The 18,258-nt window shown below is 32.1% G+C and overlaps 1 protein-coding gene across 1 annotated transcript in view; it reads left to right on the top strand.

The window, feature by feature from the left end:
- The first annotated feature begins 6,231 nt into the window (after positions 1–6,231).
- The window catches only part of LOC106460167 (importin subunit alpha-3-like), a 48,535-nt gene continuing 36,508 nt past the window's right edge, over positions 6,232–18,258 (top strand). The window contains exons 1-3 of the mRNA XM_013919857.2: positions 6,232–6,348; positions 13,380–13,591; positions 15,576–15,668. Coding sequence (XP_013775311.1) covers positions 6,286–6,348; positions 13,380–13,591; positions 15,576–15,668 — 368 coding nt within the window. The 5' untranslated portion in view covers positions 6,232–6,285. The remainder of the gene's footprint in view (positions 6,349–13,379; positions 13,592–15,575; positions 15,669–18,258) is intronic.

Raw genomic sequence — 18,258 nt, 5'->3', positions numbered from 1 at the left:
AAATGTTTTTATAAGATTCAGATACAGTATATATTTTTCCTATTTAGAATAAATACTGTACCTCATTTGTGTAATGATACATGAAAACAAATGTTAACTTAATGTCAGTTACATTATAATACAGACTACATTACAATACATTATAATACAGTCATTATATATATGCTTTACTATTGTGCTTTTTCATTTTAGCATAAAATGTTCAAACTCTACATAAAGTTATATCCCATTAACTGTAATGTAGTTCTGTTTGACTTTATGATTTACACACACACTAGGTGATCTTACAAATACTAAGAGGACTCTTCTAATCTAAAGCATTCAAACTCTACTTCTGAGCCATATAAACTAAACGAATGTCTTACTGCAGAACAAAATCCAATCACTTTACTAGTATAAAAACTAAGCGAAATTACAACTCTTACCATTTTAGTCACTATGATTATCTGTAGAACATTCACTTTGAAGTACAAAATACCAGATCACTGAAACAATTAATAAGTATAATTTTTGACATAAGGAACTCACAACACATATTTTAAAACTGATAAAACGTTATTAGTTTATTGATATGAAACTATAAACAAACTGTAACATGTTTAAAACAAACTACATATGCATACAAAATGTCTGCTACAAATATTATAGCTTACACACAACAGCCATTTTTAGAGGCAGTCTGATACTATATAAACATCAGTTCCATTTAATTGTCGATTGCTGACTCACACATCACAATGGGAGTTCTTGGGTCATATTAGGAAATAATGACATCAAATTTTTGATGTTATTTTTTTTATTCAGTCATAGTTTTGTGCATAATTCTTATATATCACATTTAATGTACAGTGTTTATCATTATAAAATATACTTTACAGCCAAAAGATTTTTGTTCACTAGACATTAAAAACTAACTTTATCTTAACTAGCTAATGAACGGATTTGTATGTCACTGAACGTTGACCTTAACACTCAAATAAAATGTACTTTTGATTTTTTTTTTTGCTTTACATAATGATACAAAACTCTAAATATGCGTTCACGGTGTTTTCTTTCTCAAGATTTGAAGGTTTTGTAAAAGAACCTTTAATTATAAATCAAGTGATTATGTGAAATGATTATCTTTGGATAAGATATATTCATTGTCTTTTCCATCCTTTGGAAGGATTCTCATTTAAAAAACATGATGTTGTTTCTTCAGAATACTAACAGCTTAATGCAACAATAATTGGGGAATATTGATGAGTTCAATCATATGTGGTCAGATAATACAGATTTCCATAAACAAATCATATAGGACACTCACAAAAGTGATTGGAATTAAGATACTCAAATATCAAAAATTAAATATTAATTTTAAGGCTTTGATTATTATTGAAGTGAAAACTATAAAGTTGACGACGTAATTACATGCTGAAACACATTAATAGCTGTTGATTTAAAGCATCCTCTGGTGATTTGCTCGCGAGCCATCTACACGCTAATACCTCATCATTCTACACTTTGGTCCCCCATTTCAGTGCTCTAGTAACACGCCATCTGGTGTCACTTCATGGAATTGTGACGTCACGTGACCTACTGGTCTCGAGTACACATCTCCATCGCCTGAAGCACTATCTTTAAGTGTCTAAAATACAGCCCTAACTACTTTACTGTCTCTTACTGGACTAATTCTATGTAAAATTTCTTCACATGACGCTAGCTCTAACCAAGATATCACAATAAGAATCAATGTCAATCACAGTTCATTCCAGAAATAACCAAACCACATAAATGCACTCCACAAGTCATCAAACCTTCACATCCAAGAATCCAACAAATGGATAAGGAATCTGAAAGTGCTAAAAAAATGACATTATTCTCTTAGTGCGAAAAAATAACTTAGACTTTAAGAGCTAAGATTTAAATTCGATCATAAGAAAATTGTCGTTCATGTTAGACATACCTTTATGATGCATAGGATAAAAATATCTCGAGTTTGATTGTTTTAGGTATAAATACATATGGAAACGGTTCTTTTAACGGATAATTAGATTGTAAGTTAAACCAGTATATGGAAATCATATATGTAAGCCATAAAGTTAAACTATATTGTATATCTAGTTAGTGTGGTGCATAGAATACATTTCTAGAATTTTAATGCTGTGTATTTAAACTAACACAAAAACAGCCTATTTCAAGACTACTGTCGGATATACAAGACTGTTTAGTTTAAGAGTTATTAGTTAATTTATTTAATAATTTAATATTTAATGACTATTTAGTTTCATAACAAGAGTGTTAATTATTTTAAAAGGGATAGTTATGACAAGTTTCATTATATAACTCTGTACGAGCCAACATTGTGTATGCAGTTTAATTGTTGTGCTAGGCTTTTGTGATACTGTTGACGTCATCTTACTCGAAGCAGCTAGATATTTCTAGATTTTTCTATCGCGTGTTATAAATATGTGCAGATATAGAATGCAAGTAAGTTAGAAAATGTTAAGTTAGTGAAAGTGAAGTTAGACTGCATGATTGTTAGTTTAGCCATAATGGGCGACATCTAAAGTGAGTTTCACAGTGGTATTGTAACAACAGAGATAAAAAAGAATAATTTTTCTTGTCAAAGGATGTTCTAAAGTAATTCAGCCCGCCTGTGTGGACTTTGATGAAAAGGAGACAATTACTTAAAGCTCTGGATAAAACTGTGATAACCAATAGTGAAATGAGTTTTTGTCCATCTACATAGCTTGTAAGTTCGAGTTTATGGATAATCATGTGTAAACCTTAAACTACGCTATACAGAAGTCAAACTGTGGCAAACTCAATGAAACATAAATTATTAATTTTACTTATTTAAACAGTTCTTTTTATATTGAATAAGTAGCTATTGAAGATAATTTATACATTAGAAAGTTGACCATAATGATAATGCATAACTAATATTGTTTTAGGTACTTTAGAAAATGATTTTATTTTACAATGTGACACAACTTGAGAATCACGTTAAGACAAGTTCAAGACATTGCCACACTATAGCCTCACACACTCTTTGGTGGTTCTATCATGAATCACATAAAAAAAACAAAAAAATCGGCCTCCAAAATTGTCCTCACCGCTAATGACGCCCACATTTTGCCACACTGCATTGATGATCTAATCAATCACCATTGCAAAACATTATAGAAGTATCTGCTTATGATATTACAGGTGACTTGGCCTCCCGGCCTCAAAGGATACCCCTCATTTTACCAGGAATTTATCATTTCCAAGATACGAATAGCCCTTGTAATTAATATACCTAGAAAACAAAGGAATGTGGATCATCTTAGGGTACCAGGACCATCTAGAAAGAGACCTATAACAAGTCGTGCACCAGTCATGATACCTTGTAACAGTTGAAAATCCACGAACATAAAGGTCAATGGCAAAAATCGTCCACGTGCCCTATGCATAACTGAAAAAGATATCTGTCTGGAAAACAGCATAAGTCATGTGTACAGAAATTGCTTCCCCAGTATATCAAGGAAAGAAAGACCAACTACAGAAAACTATATAAATAGTACCTAGTTTGGAGAAAAATATTAATACATGGTTACACTTGGCAACATATATGTATACCACTTGATAACTATAACAATGAATGAAACACATTTCCAAAAGTGGTACATGGCATGTCGCATAATTATCACTGGCTACTGCTCAAAGTGCAATATAGGGACCATGAGAATAGATACAAAGGTCAAGGTGAACCATGCTTACTATCAGATCAATGTTCTGGTCCCTTTGTACAATACAGAAATATCAGCTTGTATGGATCTAAGGTGAACAGGGTAGAGGTTCACCAAGATAAGGTCATACCTCCTGTTCAATAGTTGCATATCTCAAGTAGCTAAAGAATGAAATAGGTATTCGTGCTCTTTCATATGAATACATTCTGGTCAAGTAGCCAGATGTAGTACTTATAGATTTCTGTGAGACTGGACTGCAGAAGTAGATGCTGGAAAAAAATCCTTGTACACTAGCTGGATTATGGAAGCAACAAGTAGCAGTATACTTTGAAAATGACAGCATTACAATGGAGTCTTTTGTAATACAAACTATGCAGCATAGTTATTGCCAAGCTGTAAGGTCGTCAAGTAGAGCATGACATGAAAGTGGCAACAGGAACTTAACAACGTTTTAAGGCTTCGGTATCATTTTAATATACATACTCAACTTCTGTATATGTCCTATCACTATCATGTCCAGATCTTTCTTCTCGGGTATAACTCTGTTAGGACAGAGTTTAATACCATCATGATTTTTGTGTAGTAGAAGTTACTGTCTTAGCTTTGTCTTATTGACATAAATATTTATTAAGCTAGGATTTTACTGGAACGCCCAATGAAGAATGTTATAGAAATTCTAGAGAAAAAAGAATAAGACAGATTTATGCAAGTTAAGCTCAAAGAAGAAGCAGAAAAGTTATGCTATTGCTTTAACATCAAATTATAGACTTAGTAACAGGTACAAAATATTTACATTCCTGTAGAAACTTTAAGTCACATAGACGATTAAAACCATGACATAGTTAGAGTCGTTAGTATTATAAAATAAATTACGCTTTTTAATACTTACAAAGACAAACAAATAAAAAGCACTACTGTACTTTACTTAATCGGGTGCATGATTTTCGCCATATTTTAATCTCAAAGGAATAACTGAAATCACTGGCAAATCACTGTAAATATGTTAGTCTAAGCCAAAGTAGGGATACAATTTTTTGAACTTTAAGCAACTCATTTTTTGTAGTTTGTCTTTCTTGTTTCAATACTTTTGTAGCATTAAAACTTTCTATATTACTATAAGTAGCTAGGTTACATATATATCGAACCCCACTCATCTTTATAAATTTAATTTTTTATTATACTTGTGAGATTCCTTTTTATTGCTATATTTTTTGTGCGCCAGCAATACCAATTAGATTTTATTACTCATCGTCCCCACCAACCTACCCTCAAATCTAATCATATGCCCAAAGTAGCCTATCTCTGTCACACACACACACACACACAGATATATATAAGAAAGGAATCACTGGTACCACAGACGGAATAGTTCTATGAAAGAGTTAGAACGATAGGGTTCGTCTTTTTTTCTGTACGCTTGTCTGGAAAAGTCACTTACTTACTTACTTACTTTGATGAAAATTCGTTGAAATAGTGAAATTTTGATTCACTCCACGTATATAGTGACTTAGGCGACTTTATAAGTGCAATAAGCTTCGTTTTGCTCAGCCAATACTGTGAAATAAACATTGTTAATATTCAAACATTTTAAAAGTGGTTTTAAACGGGCGATTTTTTATGGCCGCCATCTTGTTTCATCATGATCTCTGCTATTAAGTACTACTGTACTAAATGATAATAAAATGTATACGTTCACTGCATAGACGTAAACCTTAGGAATTTACTAGGATTATGATATGATGAAGAATATAAAAACTCTACAACTTTCAAGCAAATGAGAGATTTAAAATGATCAAATTCACACGAAAAAAATTGGAAGCTTTGCATTTTTTTGTTGTTGTGTAAGAATTAAAATAAGTTTAAAATCGACTAATATTCTTTAAAAGATGATCTGGACAGTATATACATGATTAAACAAAATTAAAAATGGATGCAAACTACCAAACAAAAATAGCGGAACTTTACTAGAAGTGACAACGTTTCATTAGTCTTTTTCTGATATAGAGACTGAAAACTTCTGAAATGTCATTATCTTAGAATCTTTTTTTTTATTGAAATCATTGCAACAGAATTTTTCTATCTTTATTAGGCAATTGGCGCTTATTTCACCTTTGCTTCCACCAATTAATGTATCGAGGGTGTTCGTCTACTGGGGAATTAAAAAAAAACCACTACAAAATAATATTTCATGGAAATTAGGCAGTTCGATGTTCTTTTAACAAATTATAATGGTTATATATTTTTATTTTTCTTATGAATAGACATGTTAAATTTGCAGTATATATTTATGGTCTATTTAAATATGGGAGCAATACAGAAGAAAATCATGATGTTATATATCCAACACTAATATATTTACAGAATAATATGCATAATTTTATCATTACAGAAAGCTTTATTGTTTGAGACGAGGAGGTCAGCTGATAGAGACATTGACCTTTCACATAACCAATCATAATACAAAGACATGCTTCGTCATATATCTGTTTCATGACGTCATTTCTATGTTAGAGACCGGCATTTTGAAAGACGTGAGTTTAGCCTTGCACCCGAAGTGTTTAAAATTTATAATATGGGAGATAATTTGTACAAATCAAGACTACAGCATTTTAAAAACAAGGGAAAAGATCAAGATGTAAGTATTATTTTATTATGCTTAAAAAGTTTAGATGACATTAACTTTGTCATTTGTGGTTTACTTGTTTTCTTAACTTGAAGTTGGAATTCAGTGACTTCATCAGAAGGTAAATTTAAGATCGATGTGCTAAGCCTAATTAAGTTAGCAATACTCATTTTATTTTTATATGTGTTAATATTACCGTAATGATTTATATTAACTATTTTCACATCAGTTTCACAATGTTATATTTCATTTATATCTAACACGTTTCGGAACTAAAACAAGGAGTAAATAATAAAGCGTTTACAGAGATTTTATGTTATAAAGTTAGGCTTAGCGAAAACTATTCGACAGACCACAACTATCTTAAGACTTAAGTTTACCTTTTGGACATGCACTTTTTACCTGTGGATGTTATGAAATACAGCCTGGGGAAATTGCCTAGTCTCTGTGGTTCAATGGCAGCCATATCTTTGCATATGTAACATTGGGTTTTACTATTATCATTGTATCACTCAGTCGGCATAGTTAATTATTGAATTACATTTAAATTTTAAATTTAATACTCATAAATGACATTTGACAGATATATCAAGTTACAATATGAAAGAAAAAGTAACATTTACGGTTCTTAGTTAATGAGATATGGAATTATTGTAGTAACTATTTAAGTTCTGAAATCTGGCTGTTAATGGTATTAGTGTGTTACCTGATGTGTAATCAGTGTTTGTTTCACCAAGCCACTAGGTATTATAATATAATTATCAATAGCTTAGTGAGATTTAGGATGTTTTCTTCATAGTTAGAGGAGTGGAACATAATAACTTTAAATTATCAAAATTTACTTTAATTTCTAAACATTTTTACAACTAATCTTTTATTTTTGATGACGAGGAACCCACTTTGAGACTAATAATGGCTGGAGATGGCTTGAATTGGTAAAGATGAAAAACTTTAATATAAGTTTAACATAACAGCAAATGTACAACGTTTCAACAAGGTTTTGTCATCATCATCTTTTATTTATCTTTATTTGAGGACACTAATTGTTATCTAGATTAAGAAAAGGGTGTAAACTTGAGGTACATAGATTTTCAAAAGGTGCTGTATTAAAAATTATTTTAGAATCGATTGAGGAGAGACTAGTTAATTACATTATAGGGTGGTTGAGTTGGAGAAGCAGAAGCTTATTAAGAGAGTCAATCTGGATTTATTATAAGCAGCATACTTCAGGGGTCAGTGTGTGGGCTTTTGCTTTTTTTTTTTTACATTAACGATATTGGTAGGAGCATAATTGTTAGTCAACTTCACATTAAACTCTCATTAAATGTAAACTAACTATAGTACAAAAAATTTCAAGTAATTTATAGTGAAATGTGATGGCTTGGTGTAGTAAAAAACTGAGGTAAATATTCTCTGATTAAGGGTGTATTAAGTAAAATATTTAATATTATTGTCATGCATAATTACATGTATGGTTATTGTCATTTTGGCTCCATCATCTGTGTCACTAGCTTCTCCATCTAAGGGAAATAGTCATGGCCAGTTTGTGAAATCCATATTTTTCTAATATGGGAATTCTTTGACTTAATTTTCAAAAAGTGTGCAATAGATTTCTGATGCAAATTGTATGTACTTTTATTGAATATTGTTCAAAAATTATAAGTATTTTGGTCCTAGATAGATGTGTTTTAATATAGTGCAAGTCCAATCAATATTGTACAATATGGCAGCCTTCCTCTTGTAACAGGTTGCTTCTGCTATATACAGTGTTAAAAAAATGTATTAACTATACTAGCTAGGCACCTAGACTTACTAGCAAGCAATTTCTTACACTTGATACCACTGCACATTTTCAGAAAACATTGCTTTAATAGTGTTCATAGTCATTGTTTTTTGTTTTTTTTTATAAATACAATACTTAATGTTAATTTATCCTTATACACTTAATGTATATTAATTTTTTAGTTCACTATTTGAGCCTGAACATTGCTAATGTGCAATAATATTAATATTTTGTCTAATCAAGCCATTTTGAGGTCTTAATATCAAGGGATGAGAGTAGGTAGCTGGATTGTTTGGTCAGGATTGTGATCACGAGTCTGTGTTTAACTTAATTATATATATTTAGCAGAGGAATTCTTATGTGAGTGGCTGTGTACTGGATTTACACTGAATGCTAACAAAATATTAAAAGGTGTTTTGCAGCAATGATCTAAAACAGATTTTAAAGTATCAAACATGTTACTACCAGGGTAAAATAAAAATATTACAAATGAAGTAATCACAAAGTCAATTTCAGAAATTTGTAATTAATAAAGTAGTTCTTGGCCAAGACTTTCTATAACTGTCTCAAACTCGTATAAAGAAGTATTGACAGAAAAAAACAGCAACGTTGTCAATGTCAAATCATACCCTATAATTATAATAATAATGAATTGTTAAAAAAAAACTAGATGAAGAAAAAACACATTTCATAAGTTTACTCAAAGTCAGTATTCAACGCTTTTCAAAAATAATGCCATAAAGCAAATAGTAATCAACAAACATATCTCTTAACTGCTTGTGTCAGTCTTGCTTATCTTGCATTCACTTTTTCCTGCGGCTTCTTTTAATCTTTTGGCCTTTCAGTCCCCCTGTGGAACAGTGGTGAGTTTACGAACTTGCAGTGCTTGAATCCGGGGTTAGATTCCATAGAGTGAATACAACAGATAGCCCAACATTGCTTTGCTCTGACAAACGTATCTGACCAAATGTTGTTTTAATCAACGATACTCAACACAATCTTTAAGTGACATATATAAACAAAAAGGAGGCCTCTTTGGGATAAGCTGTCTTTGATTTGTGAACTTCTGTTGGTTCATTGAGAGTGTGATGCTTGGGTCTTTTCCCAGTTGCTTTCGAGCCTGCACTTTACTTGAAGACTGAATGATCTGGGAGCAAATTTTTAGTTTTATATCTATCCACAGACATTGTAGTTCATGCTGGGAGGTTTGCTTCTGAGTTACGTGAAGGAACAGTTATGCCTTATCCAACATGGTTGTTGGAACTTCGTGATTTAGCCTACCACTGCCAGGTGGAAACATTTTCTGACTCAAATAATACATCTGCTCCTCGAATTTCAGGGTTATAAGGTGGAGGTTGTAGTTAACTTGAATGGATCAATGTCCCCTGATGGGACAGGGTAAGTTTATGGACTTGCAACTCTTAAAATCCAACATTTTGTTTTCCTTTAACTTCACTCTGTTAGAAGACTCTCATGATCACCAGCTTCATTGTTAATGAGCTGGAACCATTGTTAGCATGCACATTGGTTCAGTTGCTGGCTTCTATGCTCATCCCTGTTGATGGCATCTTAAATTTCATTAGCTTCTACAGGGGGTAATAGTTCTGCCCCTATTCATGGGTCCCAATCCTGGAAATCAGCCCCTTGGTACATTGGTACCCAGAATAGATTGTCTATATCCAAGGGTTCCGCTGCCCTGTCGGATTGCTGTCAGTGGCATCGGTGATTATTGCATGCCTTCAGGGTCTATGGGGCTTGGCTCTGAGAATTCCTGTACATGTGGCAATCTTAACCACGGATCCTAGAGCACTGCAGGTCCTTGAATCAGGATTAATCATTTACTTAACAACTATTATCCACCCAGCCTGTAGGGTTTTCATTTCCTGCAGATCCTTGGGAGTTAGAACTAAGTTCTTGGGCTATCAGAGTTTGGTTAATCTGGGGTCAGTAAGAGAGTTGTACTAGATCTTTTGAGTTTTTATTCCCATCAGTTGTTGGGCCTAAGAAGAAAGGAGACTGTTGCTCAGTCATCGATTTTTATTATCTATATCAATGCCTAGATTCTCCAAGGTTCATTCTTCAATCTGAGTTGACATTTTTTACTGGGATTGTGGATGTACAAGTTCATTGCAGTTGGCTCCTATCTGCACATTACCATAATGGTGGCATCCCACCACTATCAGTATTTTATGTGCACAAGGATCAGGTACTTCAGTTCCAGGTTTTTACCTTTGGACTTGTATCAGCTTCACATGGGTTCTGCTGCATTGTATGAGTTTTTTTGTCACGTCTATTCCATCACACTGTACACATACCATTCCATAGACAACTGGTTACTGTTGGCACCATCTCCCCAATTGTCAAAACACCACATCCTGATTCTACTTTCAGAAACAACCAAGGCAGACTTTATTCTCAGGGTTGAGACATATATTATTGCTTCAATATGTCATCAGTCTGGGTATTTTTTATTTTTCATCTCGTATCTTAGTCGGGCTCAGCTAACTCCTATCCAGCTCCACTCTATGGAACAGGAAGCCCAACTTTTACTCGCCTCTCCTCCTCCCACTACATAAATGGTTCTCTCTCTTCTGGGGTGCCTTTGGGATGAGAGCCTTTTAATGGTCCTTATGTAACCAAAGGATCATAAACATTGATTCTCTGGATTCCCCAGTTTCCTTAGTCTGGATCATTCTTTGATCTCGAGGGGTTGATAAGGTGGGACATGACTAAGATATGGGTTTCTCTACTTCCACCTTGTCCAAAGTTCTATCTCTTCATGAATTCCTTGCATATAACAAGAGTCAAGAATTCCAGGGTCTATGCATGGATGACAAGGCTTCCCTACACAATGTTTTAATCCTTCTTGCTCTTTAACTCTCTTAACACGGGCTTGGTCAATTTGACTGACCACATGACTTCTTTGTACTAGATTAAAGTCTTTATAGATTTAATACTTCTAACTTTCAATATTGTGTGTATATCTTTACCAAATTTGCAGTCTTTCAGTTCATATTATAAATCTTTCACATACAAAAAAAATAATTTTTAAGTGAAGTATTTTTAATAAAATAGATTTGTTCGTGAATATATTGAGTATTTGTTTTGAATAGTCCGTGTGCAAAGTAACTTTCATGTTAAAATTAAAAATACTTTTTGTCATCTTAAATTTTCTTTGTGTAATCCCTAAAACCTCCTAAATGCATTTCAAACATTTTTTTTCAGTAAAACTTTATAGTTTATCTATTATTTTCTCTACCCTATCTGAAAATGGAATTGGTCAATTTGACCGACCTTGTAACCACCAAAAAAAATCACAATAAATCTAAATTACTCTTCTTTTTTTTTCTTTCTACAATGACTTTGATTTGTAACATGAAACTACATTCATTTATCCTAAGTTGCTCTAAGTTTGTGACAGTATACATCTATTTATAATAAAATTTTATTGCCCTTTGAACCATGTCTAACTACTATCTGTGCCATTATAAGTTGTAAATCACTCGGGGAACGTGCAGCTCAAGTTACACTATTGAAATACATTACCCACGAGCTGCTCGCATGCATTCCTCGTGAACCATTTTAATTATATTATTATTACTTATTTAACCTAATCTAGTCTTAAATAACTTAAAAAGATCCATAGTTTTAGATTTTAGTTACTTTTATAATAATAAATAACGAATAAATATGAAAAACAAGAAATAAAGTACTTACCCAATTTTCTTTTTTTTTGCTCTCATGTTTTCGAAGAGAGTTAATCCTTATTTTTTATACTACACAGTAATACACCAAAGAATATAGACTAATACCATGCAAAAAAGTAGACAAGTTCACTTACCTCTCAAAATTTTCCTGGCTTTCTAACTATACAACAAGAGCAGTTACAAATTCATCCAAGCTAGTCATTAACTTTCCCATGGGAATGAATCTTGTACTATGAATGAAGTTAATGATAATCTGTTCTGAACACAACATTATACAATACATCATTTGATAGATGAAAACCTTAACTTTCTTTTGCTTATAGGTAATATATAATGAAACAAGAGAGAACTATCAATGAAATTTGAAAGAGAGGTTATGGCAGGAGGGGTTTCATTTTCTATTCTATAGCTCTGTAACCAAACAAAATTGAAGGCTATAAAAATTATGGTTTGTTTGAGCAATAATGATTTTATAGAGAGTATTTTACGTTTAATTTCATACTTTTTTCGAGTGGTGGTTGATAAAATAGGGATAATAACATGCTAAGAGAAAATGTCATGTGAGTCACACTAGTGGAAATTCAGGATTTTTTAAAATATTTCTTTGTAGAATTAAGAACTTAAAACTTGTATACTGTTAAAATATGGATTATTAGCTAAGATTTTATGCTATTCTAATGGGTATAACATAAACAAAAAGTAGTTTAATGAAATTTTGAATGTAAGACACTAAAACCTTGTGTCTTGTGCAGTAAAGGATACCCGAAGTGATAGGGTTAAAAGGCAGTGCCTCATGGTCTGTGGTTATAAAGCAGAAAATCATCAGGCTTAACTCTGATGATTCCAGGGTGGTGTCTTGTATTTCTCATCGAGAAGGCACATGGTCCGGAGTTCCTTGTTCTCAAATCTTGGGCCTCCTTTCTCTGGACCAGTTATATCGTATCACCTTACTAACTTGCCATGTTCCACAGGTGATGTCTAAGGTCACAGATCAATTGTCTCAACCTAAGTAGATCTTCCCTAGAGAATGGATGCTGCATCGCAAGATTTTGTTGGATTGGCTCTCATTTTCCAATTCTGATTGGTGGGTTGGCTTAATCTGTAAAAAAATAATTTCACTGTGAATATTTTTCATGAAAATACAAATAAAGTGCAAACTATTATGTACATCAATTGTGAAAAAAAAATATTGTTAGGTAAGTTTGTGTTGATTTCATTGAAAAGATATTCACTGATTGTTTTACATTTGGAAATAAAATGTACTGTCCAAATCAGCAAGTTTTACATGCTTGAAATTAAATATTTCATGTAAATATTGAATTGTTACAGACATTTGCAGTTTTTTGGCTTAAAAAATATGAATTTAGACTTTGGTAAAAACTATAAACATTGATTTTTTTTAAACTTCCATGAGATTGTGATATTATATTAAAGTTTTCAAGAAAAATGTAAATGGTTTCCAAGTGGTTCCCTTGTATTTCATCCATACTACACACACAAATATGTTTATTGTGCCATTGTAAGCATGTGTGAAAATATTTGACCTATGTTAGGAGATGAGGAGGAGGAGAAATGAAGTGACTGTTGAACTAAGGAAAACTAAACGTGATGAATCCCTTTTGAAAAGAAGAAATGTACCCCAAGCTGATTCCACTGATGAAGATGAAGTAGATCGAAGCCTTACTCACAAAAATCTTGAAGTCATTGTTCAAAATGCCAATAGTACTGAGCCTGGAATTAAGCTTAGTGCAGTCCAGGCTGCAAGGTAATTATAGTTATATATTTTAATTTTTGATAATGCCCTGGAAGTATTTTTTTTCTTGATTTTTTTCTAGAAATTTACTTGTTGTGTATATATTTATCAATTCTTCAATATTCGTTCATTATTTTCCTTCATTTTATTACAAAGAAAAGCAAAATGAAAGCTATAGATGTGGAGATGTTGTCAGCCATCATAATTTTTTCTTCAGTAAGAGATGTATGTAATTCTAAGTTCTTGTTTTTTAAATAATTTAAATTTTTTTCTAATTTTAAAGATATCTAGAGTTCAGTTTACTTTGGTGACACCAGAGATAGCATAAATGTAAAACTTGTCAAAAAATTTAAACACTGAAGTATATGAGACTCCTTGTAACTTTTTTTGTTTAAAAATAAAATTAAGTTAGTGGTGTTAAAATCTATGTTAATATGGTGTAGTTTAATAATTATTACAACTAAGTAGGTTTGTGACAAGGATCTCAATTTGGTATACTATACTGATTTAGTAATTTACAATGTTGTCTATACTATGCATAATTTAGAACACATAATTAAAACATTGGAAAAATTATTTTGGGAAAAAGATTAGTCTAACTGGTTTACGTAGGTTGAAAAGTTTTAAATAACAAGATGTAGTGTAACTTTTATATGTTTAATTTTGTTGGGCCTCATGTATATTTTTAAGACGATAGAGCACGTGGTTCATAATTAATTTCTTTTTTTGTTTCAAATTGGACATTGGCTGAACATGCATATATTTACAAATCTTGTATGTGTGAAAACATTTCTATAAAAATGTTTGATCTTGATTTTTGAAATGTGTGTTAGAATTAAGGATATTAAGTACATAATTTCTAGAACTAGATATTAGATAGGCCAAAAGATGCAGAATAATTTGAATAGTTATCAAATGTTAAAATACACCTCAGTCAAACTAAATAGGCATTTTGTTGTGATGCTTTAAATGCCCACATGCTACAGTGTTTTTACTTGAGCAAAATTTCTTCAAGATGAAATGGGTTTAGACATTCATGAACAAAATGGAGGCATGTTTATGAACTTATGAAATTCAAAGAGCATACTAAATATTCATTTTGACTAGCAACAAGTGCTAAGCTACTCAATTAAACCTGGAGGAAAAGAAAATTGTTTTATGCTTGCTTGCTACCAGTATCACAGTTAATGAACAAATTTCACATACTGCTTCTGAAGTAAAATCAGTTATTGAAAAATAGTTAACATATAATAAACATGCATTTTAAAGGTGTATTTTTATTTATTTTCCTACAAGATCAGTTTTTTGTTTTATCTTTTGAAATAGGTCAGTTATATCACTCCATCAGTAGAAAAATCTGTTGCTATTTCGTTTACTTGCATAAGAAAAGTGTGTGTAAGCTTAAAGCTTGAATTGTAAATCTTGTACCCATAATTAAATATGAAATTGGTATTGTAAGTATTCAGTTGTAACTCTTATTTGCTATTCACCTGTTATGTTCATTGGATCTTTTGTTTATGTACAAAATTGTCCTAAGCATGTCTTTCAAAAATTAAGTGTTTTAAAACACAATACTGAATGGAAACTTTATTGGTTGATTTTTTTCATTTTGACAGTATTCAGAATGTATTGTGAAATATCAAAGTTTCCAGTCAAACCATATTTTTCTTTTACCTGATTAAGAATTATATTTGTAGTGCAATGCTAAAGAAGATTCATTATTGTATTTCCACTTTGAGTCATGATTATTGTATTTTGATCAAGATACTTATTTTCAAGTTAAAACTATTTGAACAAAGGTAAGACAAAATATGAAACCATGTAATCAGAGTTATATCAAAAGGTGAACCTTTCTTCATCAGGTGGAAAATGGAAATAACAGAGTAAAAGTGTTTAATGTATAAGGTAATTATGAACTTTGCAATTAACTACAGAAAGTTTATGGTTGATACATTTTTTTTCTGTAGTGTTAAATTTTGATCTAACTTTTATTTAGGAAGCTTCTCTCCAGTGATCGGAATCCTCCAATTGATGATCTAATCAACTCTGGAATTCTTCCAATTCTGGTACATTGCCTTCGAACCACAAAGTATGTATGTACACTGAGTGTAATAAACATTTCCATCCTTTATGTGTGTGTGTGTGTGTGTGTATGGAAGTGTGTATTTTTATATATAGTTCACTATATAATGGTATATGAACAGTAGTTTGTCTGATAGATTAATTATATTTTTAAAACAGATGTAGCTGTGTTTGTCTTAAATTTTTAATAGCGACTGCACCTAATGATCAATCCACAAAATGAGACTTGTCTTGTAGACATTTACTTCAGTCCTCATTTATCAATGACAGGGCATAAATTATCACTCTGCTGTTTGTCAAAAAAGAATTCTGTGACTAGTGATTTGTACATATCCTGAATAATGTTAACTTGTCAAATATGTCTAAACATTATTAATATTGTATTTAATAATTTACCATAAACTTATAAATTGTTAGTTCAGATCAAAATGATGATGATAAACACACACACACACACACACGTGTCTGTATTTATGTCTCATGCTGCGAAAATGCTTTGTTCCTTAAGAATTTACTTTTTAGTCAAGTTTTCAATATCAGTGGCTAACTGGTTAAATGTGTTGCATGCTTTAAGTTGGTCATTAAGAATATAATAAATTCCTGCATCTTAAAAAGTTAATTTATTTATATATATGCAGGAGCCTATTATAAAATATTTATAATTCATTATGTTTATTTCTTTGCAAGTGTGCAAAATAAGCTTTCCATGCTCTAGGTGTTTAACAGCAGTCATTTCACATGGTTTTGAATGGCTACTGCTTATTTCCTGTTAACTGTCATCTGTAAATCAGAGCATTTCACAGTTTGAGCTAGATGTTTTATTATTATTTATGCAATACTTAACTGGTACTAAACCCTATAATCTGCAGAAAATTACTGCATTACTGACTCAAACACAGGTGGATTAAGGGTCAGATGTGCCTGGGGCTAAATTTTTCTACTGGGTCTATTATGATCAAGACTAAGGTAAGAAATACTCAACCTCAAGATGTTTTAGTTTTGGAGAATATGAGAAAATAATACCCACAAATCTGCAAGACCCATCTACAAATTAATGAAAGATATTAGATGTTTCTTGCATAGGAGAGGTGGTACTCTAACACAGACAAAATTTGCATTTGGATAACAAAGCATATAGACAGAAAGAAACCATACACAAACTCTATTATTCACGTGTACACATGAACAGACAAATGCACAAACACATACATGCTCAGATTACATTTGTACTGATATAGTATGCCCAACAGCAGTAGTAGCAGATCGTGTCATCTGTACTTGGTTAAACTATTGTCTTTCTGGCTCTTTTTATAACAAAGGCATTTATGATCTCTTTGGTGTCAAGTGATTCCAACAAGTCATTTTCTATGCACTTAGCTTGTTTTGGCACATTGTTGATTGAAGTGTGTTCGTTATTCTTTTTAGCTTTGAGAATGATCCTTCTCCTGAGCAATTGTTTGACATGAAGCACAGGTACAAATTTAAGATTATCAGGATGTTTGGAAAAGTTGATTTAAGAAATTGGTCGCATATCATTTTCAGCATACTTTGTTCCTTGGATTTTGATAGTTTTTAAATGAACCCTGGATTGCAGAGGGCAGCAAATTGAACAATTTCTTCCTTTGTGCAACTCTCCAAGTCCATAGGATATATGCTAATCAGCTTTTTTTTCATGACATTGCAGATGCTCTCTGTAGTCATGGGCTCTTTAACTTTTGTAGAAACCCAAATTTCCAACTTGTGTTTTCATATGCCAATATTCTGTGCAAGTGACAGTTTATCAATTATTTTTCAAAAATTCTGAACTTTATATTGATTAGAGGGTGAAAAATCATTCTCCTCAGCATCCCTTTGTCCCATCATCTATTTTTCTTCCTTTTCTCTAATCTTTTGACCTGGTATGTCTTGCATCCTGACAGTTGTTTACCCTTTTCCTCGTATTTTGGAAATGTATGAATGCCTTGAGAGATTTCAGCATATGAGAAGCTGTACCGACATCCATTTGGGAGTTTTGTAATGAATGACTTGTTTTGTGAAATCTCTCCAGGATAACACTCCGTAATTCTGTCATCATACCTTTTTCTAGTTGCTCCAATTGTAGCATAAGGCTTCTTTATAGGTGCACTTGAAGCTTTTACATATCATCTGTAATGGAAGTGAGGACTTGTGTTGTGGCTTTGAACCCCATTTTTAAGGCTTGTGTTGTGTCTGAATGGGCACTCCACCTTGTGTTTTATAATCTCCGTTATTGGGAACCCTAATTTTTCAAGCAAATAGTGTAAGCACTTTCACATGCAGGTTAAAGTTGAGAAAAACACAAAGCTGTTGCACAAAGGGAATGAACAAACAAGGTTCAGTACAACAATACACAATGTATTGTCCAATCAAGTTTAGTGAATGAGCACAACAGGGAACATAGTCTGCTAGGGGGTTCTTCTCTTTGATCAAGGCATGTATGCCAACATATTTGCTATTTATATTGGATGACTTATTGTAAGACTGTCCATGGAAATTTTGAATTCTTACATAATTTTTTTCAGAGAAATTAACCCTTTCTCCACAGGTACCATTTTCTGCAATTGACACAAGGTTTTAGT

Source organism: Limulus polyphemus, unplaced genomic scaffold, assembly GCF_000517525.1.
Source record: "Limulus polyphemus unplaced genomic scaffold, Limulus_polyphemus-2.1.2 Scaffold32, whole genome shotgun sequence".
Lineage (NCBI taxonomy): Eukaryota > Metazoa > Arthropoda > Merostomata > Xiphosura > Limulidae > Limulus > Limulus polyphemus.
Note: the sequence above shows the minus strand (reverse complement) of the source record. Positions and strands in the feature narration are given on the sequence as shown.